The sequence below is a fragment of the Oryza sativa genome, chromosome 7 (genome assembly GCF_034140825.1).
Source record: "Oryza sativa Japonica Group chromosome 7, ASM3414082v1".
NCBI classification, from domain to species: Eukaryota; Viridiplantae; Streptophyta; class Magnoliopsida; order Poales; family Poaceae; genus Oryza; species Oryza sativa.
In genome coordinates this window covers 2,224,978-2,236,677 of record NC_089041.1, presented here as the reverse complement: position 1 = coordinate 2,236,677, position 11,700 = coordinate 2,224,978, and the positions used below count along the sequence as shown (strand labels likewise).

General features: G+C 40.8%; 1 protein-coding gene and 1 long non-coding RNA gene across 2 annotated transcripts; both read left to right on the top strand.

Annotated features, from left to right (window-relative positions):
* The first annotated feature begins 463 nt into the window (after positions 1-463).
* Positions 464-2,396, top strand: LOC4342386 (cadmium-induced protein AS8). Its single transcript, NM_001421966.1, has 3 exons — positions 464-636; positions 743-1,016; positions 1,918-2,396. Exons 1-3 carry the CDS (start codon positions 535-537, stop codon positions 2,178-2,180), a joined length of 639 nt encoding a protein of 212 aa, NP_001408895.1. The 5' UTR covers positions 464-534; the 3' UTR covers positions 2,181-2,396.
* A 365-nt stretch (positions 2,397-2,761) lies between these two features.
* Positions 2,762-7,472, top strand: LOC136357153 (uncharacterized). The gene is made up of 4 exons (XR_010742294.1): positions 2,762-2,866; positions 3,501-3,610; positions 3,902-4,340; positions 6,588-7,472. It is a non-coding gene; the product is annotated as an uncharacterized lncRNA (long non-coding RNA).
* The last annotated feature ends 4,228 nt before the right edge of the window (positions 7,473-11,700 follow it).

Here is an 11,700-nt window from a genome sequence, read left to right as displayed (position 1 = left end):
CTATTCGTCTTATTAAAAAGTATTATGTAATATTTGCACAAAAATTTTGAATACGATTAATAGTTAAACGTTTGTGAAAAAGTTAACAACGTCATATATTAAAAAAACGGAGGTAATACGTACCAACTATAGTAAAAAAAAAAAAAGGGAAAAAAACTGGTTAAAAAAATGTAGAAGTGCCGCTGAAAATTCAGCCACTGGAATTTCACATGATCCTAGTCGTACTTTCTACCAGCATTTGCAGCAGCTGTGAAATGGCGCTCAAATTCTTCCGCTAGAAAAGTAAACTGGGCCCAAATGCCAAGTCAGCGAAGCTCCGACCCCCTGGGCCTCCGTCCTCTCCAAAAAGCGCAGCCGGAAAAGCGCACGACGGCGACGGCCGGAGTGGATGGGGATTCGAGCGTGTGTGTGAGAGAGAGATTGAGAGAAGGATAAGGTGGCCACGGCGACGACATGGCCGCCCACCACTGTTCAACCCGCCAAGTGGCCTCCTCCTCCTCCAACCCATCCAATCCCCGAGACCAACCCACACACATGCCCGATTCCCCCCAAATCCACCACCCGCCGCCACCGCCGCCGCCGCCGCCCACCGATCCCGCCGCGTCCACGACACCGAATGCCCCACGCAACTCGCAGGTATTCCCACCACTTGAAATGCTCTCTCCCCTCCCGCGCCATTTCCAGCAATTCTCGTCGGAGATTGACTTTTTTTTTGTTGTTGTTTGGTTTGGGGGTTGTGGAGGTGGCGGCGCCGGTGCAGGTGAAGCCGAGGATGATAATCAAGGGGATGCTGGGGAGGTACGAGAGGTGGAACCCCGTGCACCCGACGGTGGGTACGTTCTGGGGGATCGGGCTGGGGCTCGGGTGCGGGGTTGGGTGGGGGCCTGGGTTCGGGCCCGAGGTCATCGGCTACGTCGGCGCCGGCTGCGGCGTCGGGTTCAGCGTCGGCGTCACGCTCGCCGGCGTCGGCGTCGGCTTGCCGCAGCACGGCCTCATCAGGAACCAGTACCACAGCGGTATATTGCCACTCTCTTGCTCTTTGCTCATATGTGATGGTGATGGTGATGCCTTTCTCTTCTTCTGCAGTTTCAGTTTTCGATTGCGTCGTTTGCCATGCCATGTTTGATTAATTGTCTCCTCTAATCCATAGCAATTGAGTTAGTATTGGAAGTGGTTTGTTATTGATATGTTGAGTTAGTATTGGAAATTATTTGTTATTGATAATTGAGACTAAATACCAGAGGGTGATATTTGTCTCCTCGAATCCATGTAGTAGTTGAGTTGGTAGTGGAAGTGATTTGTTATCTATAACTGTATATAGGTGAGATAAATATCACTGGCTAGTGTTCTTTTTATCCAGTGATATTACTTCATTGTGTTCCTGCAGAATATACGCTGTTTCACTGCACTGCAGTTGGTGGATCTCGGAAATTAATGGAGTTTTAACTTGTTCAGTAATAGTAAATCAATTAATGTTCATGTGGGAATAGAAATGAAAATGAAAGCAACTACCCGTTTGTGTGAAAAAAAGATCAGTATGTCCAGTAGCATGCACGTGTGCACACTGCACCGTTGTGTTGGATCTCTATTTCAATGATGCTCTTTCCCTGTTGTTATAAGGGATCCCCTGCAACCTGGCAACCCATGTGATTGCTGCGACATGATTTAGCAATCTAACCATATGCATGTAGTCCTGTTCAGATGTTAGATCATAAGTGATTTTACCATCAAACGCGCTACTGCAGTGCCATCAAATGCAATGCAGACATAGCAGTTCAGCAATAACACTCCTCTACTATAAACTTACATAGTTTTATTTCTCCTCCTGCCAGTTAGCCAACCTTAGTTATGTCTATTATTGCAAGGTACCAACTACATTCTCCACTTTTGGATAACAGAATTTCCTCCTGTTTGTAGGTTTCGCAAGCAATATCCCTTTCGAATCAGCTAGGTTTTACACCTTTACCATCATCAGAGGCTTGGTCTGGGATGCCATCAGTTATGCGAGCCAGGTAGCGGCTGTGAGGAAAGAATCTCGACAAAGGCTCCTAAACTTTCATGAAAACCCTCAGATTTCAGGAGGCGTTAACCTGCCCAAGTTGGGGAAGGGCGTGTCAAGCAGCATCCAATCCACTATGGAGTGTATAAAAGCCTTCAAAGATCAGCATTGGCCTCCATAAAGTAACTAAGGATGGATTGTGTAAGTTAGAAACCCATGGCACGCTTACTCTAAGATGAAGATATCTTCGGTATTAGTTAGTGTTTCCAACTTATTATGGGGAAATTATTCCAATTTCCAGCTGAGGAAAATGGTTAGCCTGTAACCTAGCAAATCATAGATGTAGTATCTAATTATTTTTGTAAATATAACAATGTTATTAATTCAAATATTTTGCTACAATCTGGCATTATGAAATAAAATTGCACTAATATTGTACTCTATGCATATGTATATATGTACCCTAATGTTTTTGATTGGATAACTGTGTAAGTGTGATTCTGTGATGCCAAAGCTCGTATTAAATTCTGGAAGGCACACTGCAAAGAGGCTGAAGGCTGTACATGAGGACATGTAACGTCAAAGCATGTATTCCTGCACCATTGGACAGTAATAACTTGATTTTTTGGATATTTGGAAGCCAGAAAAAATGGTAACTACTGTTGACTATCTGGTATTGTCGGTATAATCCAGGTGAAAAAGATATTTGCTGCCCGAATACCAAAGATATTTGCTGCCCGAATACCTACTCGACTTACTTGATCAGTTACTGAAAGTGAATGTGGTTTCAGATATGTTCACCAAATTAACTACCATAGAAGGCTAATGGAGCACTGTGCCATGTGGTGGTCCTACAAACAATGTCTGGTTAGTTCTGATTTTTCTACTCAAAGATGTATTTGTTCTTTACCGAACTTTTGAGATTCTTGGATCTTTTTGTTTTCATTGAAACGCTTTTGTCCCGTTGCTAAAGACATCTTAGCACCTTGGCCATTTCATAACTTGGGGTAGTCACTCCTCATTGATCAAATGACAAAGCAGCACAAAATGCAGGCATCATGCTACATTCATCCAATATAGGTGATTACATGAAAATGACACATTGCTAGAACGGTTGCCTAAACCTTGTATTTCTTTCTTGTCATGTAGGGCATGAGCAAAGGAAGACTGTATCTAAAGTTTGTTTACTAGCTCCCATGCATGCTGTTGGGGTTGGAATTTTGTGCTCAACTCTAGCTTGATTCTCCTAACTACTTATATTGTCATATTGTACCGAAAGGAAAAAACAGCTAACCAACAATAGCAATAGCAATAGCAATGCTGAATTCTGAAATATACAATTCTGACATGCATGACGCTATGTGTGTGTCAATATTCTTCTCATCAGCCCTTTGCCATATGCTCTCTTCCAATCTAGCTAGCTGTGGACTCACTGTGGCGATGCTTTTTTGTAGCAATTTTTTCTTTGTTAATCTCTGAATCAAGTTAATTAATCTGCAAGGGTTAACTAATGGAGCTCTGCTGAATGGTTTCGTGCGACATGTGGGGCGTGCTGGCCAGCTGCAGGGTAGTCCAGCAGACCAACATGATGGTGACCAGGGGTGGTCTCAGGTCAGTAATGTCCAAGAGAAAAAACATCCATGGCCACTTGGCCAGCCATTTATTGATCTGGTCCCTGCTTTTCAACATATATATGCTGTACTTCCTCTCCAATATATTTTGCTGGTCCCCATACACCAACAATGCTTTGCATGACCAATTAATCTGGAGGTATATTATATATTGATGATATATAGTCCTGCATTCTCGATTGAAAAACTGGGTGTTAAGAGAGTATATTATTAACCAAATGTATATTTCTATATGTTAGCAAGGTTGATGGATCATTATGTGTTGTTGCAGACAGGCAGGGAGAGGGAGGGGGTAGCTGGGCTGGGCAGCGTGTCGCCGTGATGTCTGAAGATGATTCAGAAACGATGCGGTTGCAGCTGCAGCGAGAGCAGAGTAAAAACTGGTACACAGTATCGGTGTACGATTGCAGTTGGCATGCATGCAGAAACCGACAGGGAGGAAAACGGCGACGGGAGCCGGACAAACACAAGCAGCTAAGCTAAGCTACCACTCGCTCTCATCTGCATTCTGCATTGCATCATATTCATGCTGATTTCATATCTATCGATCGATATGTATGATATGATTCTTGCAGCATCGATCGAGATCATGCATGCATATGATCAGATGCAATGCCTGCCGGCCACTTGCCTTCTGCACGAGCGCCGGCGAATCTCCCGGCCGGCCGGCCGGCGACCACCACCACCGTGTGCGCATGCATGCTACTCGAGTACGTGATCTCTCCACTACACTGCATCTGCGTGACTGCATTGATCGATCGAACAAAAGTGTGGCCTCGTGCATGTACTCTAGCTCTCAACTTCTAGCGAAGACATCTACTGGGAAGTCTGGAATGATGCATGTATAAACTGGCCCACGCACCACATATCTCATGAATATATCTATATATCCAACATCATATAGGTAATTAATTAGAAGATTACCAAGCATAAATTAAGTGCTTCCTTATGTCATAAAATGTTTAATGTTTAGGACAAGATTTAGCCAAACTTCAACACTTTGACTATCAATTAATTGTATGTTAGAATCTAATGAGTTTATGATATTATGATCGGTACTACTTTTGAAGGCACATCAATACATGCATGTCGTTTTTCTTGTTTTAAACTGAACATTAATTTGAAAGTTATCCTAAACGCCAAATATTTCTAGCTAGAGGAAGTAGTACAAGTATGCTAATTAAAAAAATGTTCCATATCTCTACAACATTGAAAATGGAGTTCCGTCCATACCCACCCCTACCCACACAAAAAAACATCAACCGTTCAAAAGCCAAATTAACTTCAGTAAACAAAAAACAATTTGGCACAAAAACTGACCTTTCCAAAAAAACCGACTTTATGAACCACGCCACCCCCTCGATATCCTTATCTCTCGTATGGTCCGGTAAAAAAAATAGTGCATAAAGATAGCATGAATATTTTTTTATATTTTAGTGTAAATTTCACAAAACTACATGTATTTTGCATAATTTATCACAAAACTACAGATTTAGTGTCTCCGCGTTTATTATAAAACTATAGTTACTTTGTACAATCTATCACAAAACTATATATTTAAGAATTTGTTTCACAAAACTATAGATTTAGTGTATTCGTTTATCACAAAACTACACATTTAGTGCCTTCATTTATCATAAAACTATAGATTTTGTCTCCATTATCACAAAACTACAGGTTTTAGCATGTTTTAATGCTAAAACCTGTAGTTTTGTGATAATGAAGACACTAAACCTATAGTTTGTGATAAATGAAAATATTAAATTTGTAGTTTAGTGAAACAAGTTCTTAAATATGTAGTTTTGTGATATATTATGCAAAGTACCTGTAGTTTTGTGATAAACGAAAACACTGAATCTGTAGTTTTGTGAAACAAATTCTTAAATATGCAGTTTTGTGATAGATCGTACAAAGTATCTGTAGTTTTATGAAATTTACTCTTTATTTTAAGTTTAAGTCTCTGCTGCAACGTGAAGGCATTTAGCTAACTAGTGTTTTAAAGTAAACAATGTTAAATGATCAAAACAATAGACATTTTTTCAATAGTTAAATGAAGGGATCATATTGTTTGTTTATCGATTGATTGCCTCTAAATAATGTCAAATAGCGATATTTGAAAAGTTACCATCACCCCAAGATTCGTGTTAATATTAACTCCCTCCTCCCTTCCAGCTTCACTTCGCTACCTTCAACCCCCCCCCCCCCACCCACCAAAAAAAACAAATCTTCCCTTGGCCTACCATGAACCACATTTCTCACAGTCGCTTTTAAATCTACCCCTTCTAACCAAATCTAACCTTGTCTCCGCCTTCAAATCTACCCCCCCCTTCTGACCAATTCCTCACCCCTTCTCCTTCATATTTTGTCGCCGCCTTCAAATCTACCCCATCCTACCAATATCCATTGCCCCTCACCCTTCATTTCTTGTCACCGCCTTCAAGTCTACCACTCTACCCCTTTCTACCAATCTCCATTGCCCTTCAGATCACCCCTCCACTTATTTTCACTGCCTTGAAAATCTACCTCCCTCCTAACCAATCTTCCCTTGTCCTACCACATACGTCAACCTACCTTCACCCCTCCCCAGCCTCCGTCTAAACCATGGATCCTTCCTCTTCCCATCCCTATCCTTAATACACCCACCCACCCCGGTGACATAATCCGAACAACTTGGCAAATTAAGATACACTGCAACCACCATCGAAAGTCGTCAACGAAGATGACTATGTGAGGAAAGGCAATGAGTTCCATCGAATAATTGACATTTAATTCAGAAGAAATCATACAAACTTCTGCATAGCAAATTACTTATTTTTATGAATAAATATGCAGACGTTCTTCTCATAGCAAAACTAATTTATTTGTGCATAGCAAAACTAACTTTGATGAATGTGCATTCCAGAATTGCTAAAATAAATTGTTATCATTAATTTTATGCATTCTCTTCTCGGCCACAGGAACAGGAAGCTCGAGACAATACTACAGCGGTTACTACACTGGCTGAGAATATTTCGAGTGACGATAGATCGACACGAGCCGGTTAATGCATGGGTTGAAATGTTCCAAGTCCAAGACATAAAGCGACAAGATTCTTCTCAAGCTAGAGCTTGACCCTCTGCCATGTCAAGCAACGAATAAAGAGTAAATAGGGTAGCAGCAGTAATAATTGATTGTGAAAAAGAAGAGGAGAGCATATGTGCAAGAAGCTAGCTAGCTAGCAGTAGCACATGCATGGCCATGGAGAAAGAGGTTGAAACAAATCAAAACAATGGCTAGCTATCTTGATTCTTGACTCACACAGGTCTGGTCCACATCTGTCCTGCACAGGGGAATCCTACTTGCTTCCAAACACCCAGAGACAAAGCCCAGTCCAGAAAGCCAGCTCTTTGCAAAACAGGCACACACAGAGAGATTGAGAGAGAGAGAGAGAGAGAGAGAGAGAGTACCATGCATGATGCAATGCAACTATGCAAACATGTACACAAAAAGTTCAGGGCTCCTTTGCATTGAAGGATTTTCAAAGGATTTGTGGAGGATTGAATCCTTAGAAAAAATTTTCCTATGAGGACCGTACGTTGGATCAAAGAATAGGGATATGCCAAAATTCTTATTGGTTGCCTTCGTATGCCCCCTTTCTATAGGAAAATATAACGAGAGCTCATACCTCATGTTTTATTTTCATTTGAGAAGTCCAATGCACTCTCTTCCTTTCTCCCTCTAGTTTTTCTCTAGCAAACAGTTCACTTTAAAATTCCAATATTTTCTTTTTCGAAAAAAATTCCAATATTTATTTCTGTGAACCATCCAAACGTAACGCACCAATTAAATCTTCGTGTGTAACCCTATAGGATCGTGTAGAACATGGTATCTGATTCCTGCAATTTTTCATGTTCTTGTGTTTTTAGTACCCCGTTCAAAAGGATCCCTCAAATATGTTCCAATGGCCAATGCATTGCACTATGTTAGGTTTAACTTGCATGTCAATTTGATGGGATGTATGCTGTGTAGGACACATACTGTGTATAATGTATGTACATGTATATATATATATATATATATATATATATATATATATATATATATATATATATATATATATATATATATACAAAGTGGAGTATACAATACATAAGAGAAGCAAGAGAGAAGAGACTCTTTTGACATGTACAGTGCCAGCTGTGGCTCTTCCTGTGGTTGCATAGTGCCCCTCTCCACTTTATTCCATCTTGCAATGATGTGTGTGTGCATGTGTTTGTCTGTGCTACTTACACACCACCATGCATGTGCATGGAGACGCCCTATAGCTTAGCTAGGGTTTAGGTGAAACTTGAAAGCTCATCATGCATGCATGCATGCAGATTAATTAGTGCATTGACACAAGTGTACATTGGATGTGGGCTTACATAATTAGGTTAATTAATTACTCATGGTTTATTGCTTGGAGTATATATTTAGTTATAGGGATGTGTAGCCACACTGACTAGTATGATTCTATGAAGAGGAGAGGAGGTGTGGGCTAGTGGCTGCACTATATAAGTAGGGATAGGCCTCCCTTCTCATCATGCAAACATGCACCATTTCACAGCATTAGCACAACAAACACACCATGCTCTATCCTCCATGTATCCATATCCATATCCATCCATCCATCCATCCATCTTCTCTTCTAGCTAGCCATGCATATCCACTTTGAAAGGGAGAAAAGAAAGAGTGACATAGTTTTAAGAGAGACATATAGATATAGGTAGTGTTCATGGTGTTAATTTAGATGTAGTTAGTTTGGTGTGGCAATATGGCGGCATTGGAGGGGAGATATATGTGTGTGTGTGTTTGGTACTTTGGGTGATTGTGAAGGTGATGAAAAGGTAGGGGATATGCCTGGCTCCCTGTATGCCGCTCGCATGGCTGCCAACCCAATGAACTCGATCTCGTTGTTGGCCGCTGCGTACGGCGTGCGAGGTGCCAAGCATGGCCCTCTTCCCTTCTCTCTTTCTCTCTCTACATCTCTCTCTTCTTTCTTGTTGCATTGCATGTTTTATATATCCTTAGAATGCTTGTTTTCTTTTCTTGTTAAGTAATCATTCACATGGATCTAGCTAGTGCATGCACGAATTTTGAGTTAAAAAAAAACAATCAGTGGATATGAACATGACAGTGCATATATATATACAGCATTTACATCATTGCATGCCCGAGCTAGTCTAATTTTTGGAATTTCTCTGAAGTCAGATAGCTAGCCTTTGTAGATTAATTATATATTACTGTGTGCATTGCATGCATTTGCATTTACTCGCTGCGTTTCTGATGTATATATACGTACTCCTACATTGTTTATCTTGTGATGAAATCAAGATCATGCATGTGAACTAATATGATAGATTAATTATAGTAGTATAATTTTCAATACTGCCTTGTAAATAACTTTTATTTCTTTTAATGGAAAAAATACGCTCCTTGCGTATTCCCGAAAATAATTTTCAATACTGAAACCTTTGCTCAGTTCTGAACTTGCTGCAGTTAGAGCAAAATAATGTGCCAATCAGTTCGAATATCTTGCCTGCATGCATGCATGCCGCCGTTGAGTCAGGTTGACGGCCGGCGCCGCGCCGCACTCCGGCGAGAGCTGCACACCGCCGCCGGCCGCCGCCTCAATCCGTCCATGGCAGACAGAGATCGATAGGCCGCCGCCTGCGCAGAAGAGAACACAGGGACGCGTCCGAGCATGCCGAACGTCGGAAGTTCCATCCCGCCGATGAAGGCGGTGGCTGCCGGAGAACCCGGCCGGCCGGAGGCGCCGCAATGTCGCCGGAGAGAGAGGAGATGGGGTGTGGTTGTACAATTTGAACTTATTGAGGGGGCTTTCTGAAAAAATAGATGTACTTCTTCCTTCCTACTAGCCGCCCAATTATTCGGCACACATACTCTATAATATTGTACAATTTAAAGGAAAAAGGATGCATTTTATAGATTGATGTGACCAGGGTTGGAAATTTCGGACCGAAATTTCTGAACTTTCGGTCATTTCGTTCATCTCCGATACGATATTATTTCGGTTGTAATTTTTCAATTTTTCAATTTTTTATGAATTTGGGTAATATTTGTTCAAATTCAACTAAATTTTGCTTAAAATTTCGGAAATTTCGAGCCGAAATTTCCGAAATTTTAGGATTTCGGTGACCCCCGATACAAAGGGCTGTCCCAATAGAGTGAACCCTGGATGTGACACATTGTGATTGAATCTTGATATTCGATAACTACCCATTAATTAAATCCGACGGTTTGTATATTTGTCTGTAATTTCAATGCTTGCTTCGATCCGTAGAAACGCGGTATCTGTACTTGGACCTGCAAGAAATTCAGGAGGAAGAAGAAGAAAAATGTGCATATATTCTTCGATGCATGAATAATGGAGGTTGAATAATGCATGCTCCTTAATTTAGGATACTAATTAAGAAACTCACTGAGGGTGGTAGGATTAGTGTATGTCAAAGGTGAAACTTAATTTGGTCTCAATTTAATTGAGGTCTTCGACTTATTCATTTAGCCTTTTTTCTGTAACAGTTGTTGTCTTCAGAGTTTTAGACTTCATAGTCCTTAAACAGAAAGGAGTAAGAGCTGGTGACATGGTGAGTGATTGTAAGCTGGAGTTCACACTCTATTCCATTTTGCATTCTATATAAAGCTGGGTGTCAAATTCCTTGGGCCTTGGCCTAAAATGATGCATGGTGCATGCTATAATTTTTTACTTTTTCGAAGAAATTACTGCTGAAGTCTTCAAAATAATCCAACAACATCAGCATGTTATCATTTTCAGATGATACTGAATCCATGAACTTGAGTTTAAAACTTCAAATTATTAACCATCCAATCTGTTGCGTGTTATTAGTCAAATGTTCAGAAAGGGAGAAAGCTTACCTGACAGAAGCATTTCAGCAAATTCAAGATGCTCTTTGTCACTGTCCATTCTGAATTTCTGATAACAAGAGCCAAAGGCCCTCCTGGTTTGACAGATTTCATCACAAACTCCATGCTAACCTGAAGATGCTTCTGTATGGACTGGAAGATCTCCATGTTAACATCTGAATATTCGATAACCTGAAGAACGAAGATGTTCCGAATTCAGGTTACAAGCTCCATGTAAGAAACCATACTAGTAAGTCTGAAACTAAGTCACCATTGGAATGATCCTGAGCCCTGAAAATCTAGGTGCAGTATCTGCTGAGATATATATGAAGTTGCAAAAAACACAACTTTACATTATATAATCACAGAAATGTTGCATGAAGCAGCACATGTGAGAATCGCTTGCAACCAGCAAACAATGGAAAAACAACAAGAAGGTCCAACTGCATAGTAGCACTACAAGAAAAAAGGCAAGACAACCTTTTGGAACAGTAGAAGATTATTGTAGTCCTTCCACATCCCTCATTAATGTGTATTAGCATGTCAACCAATTAATCTGAACATCTAGCTGCTGCTGGGAGAGGCTGCCAGGTGCCTGAATATCTCTCTGTCCATATGCAGGTCAAGAACAGCGCTCATTTCTTCGTTCCCCTTTCTCCCAGTTGTGTGTCATCACAGCATGTCAACAGCTCAGTCCAGTTCCAGTTACACAGTTACTAAATGGTGTAGCTCTTACTTGTTAACCCTGTACCATCTCATGCTGGCCCAAGAATTCTTCACCCAAAAGGCTCCCAGGATGATCCAACAACAACTCCTGCTAATTCACATGCAACCAAGCTTCTATGGTGGCTTCAACAAACGGAAGTATATACCGATGGCATATCATTTGAACACTTGTGACAGCATCAGAACTTCGACAAGGTTTTCCATGATCTCAAACAATGCATCTTGTGATGCTCAGTCCTGACAACAGAATAACTTGTAGATTTGTTGATAGATTGTGCTAAGAATGATCTTTCCTGAATAACTTGATCGGTATCTGAAGAAAATGCTAATTGGATGTCCTTTCATGTGTCAAGGAAGAACTTACTAGTTGTATATACAGTTAGCACCATACATTATCAATCAAATAATAACTGTTTACTGATGTTAACAGACAAAAGTAAT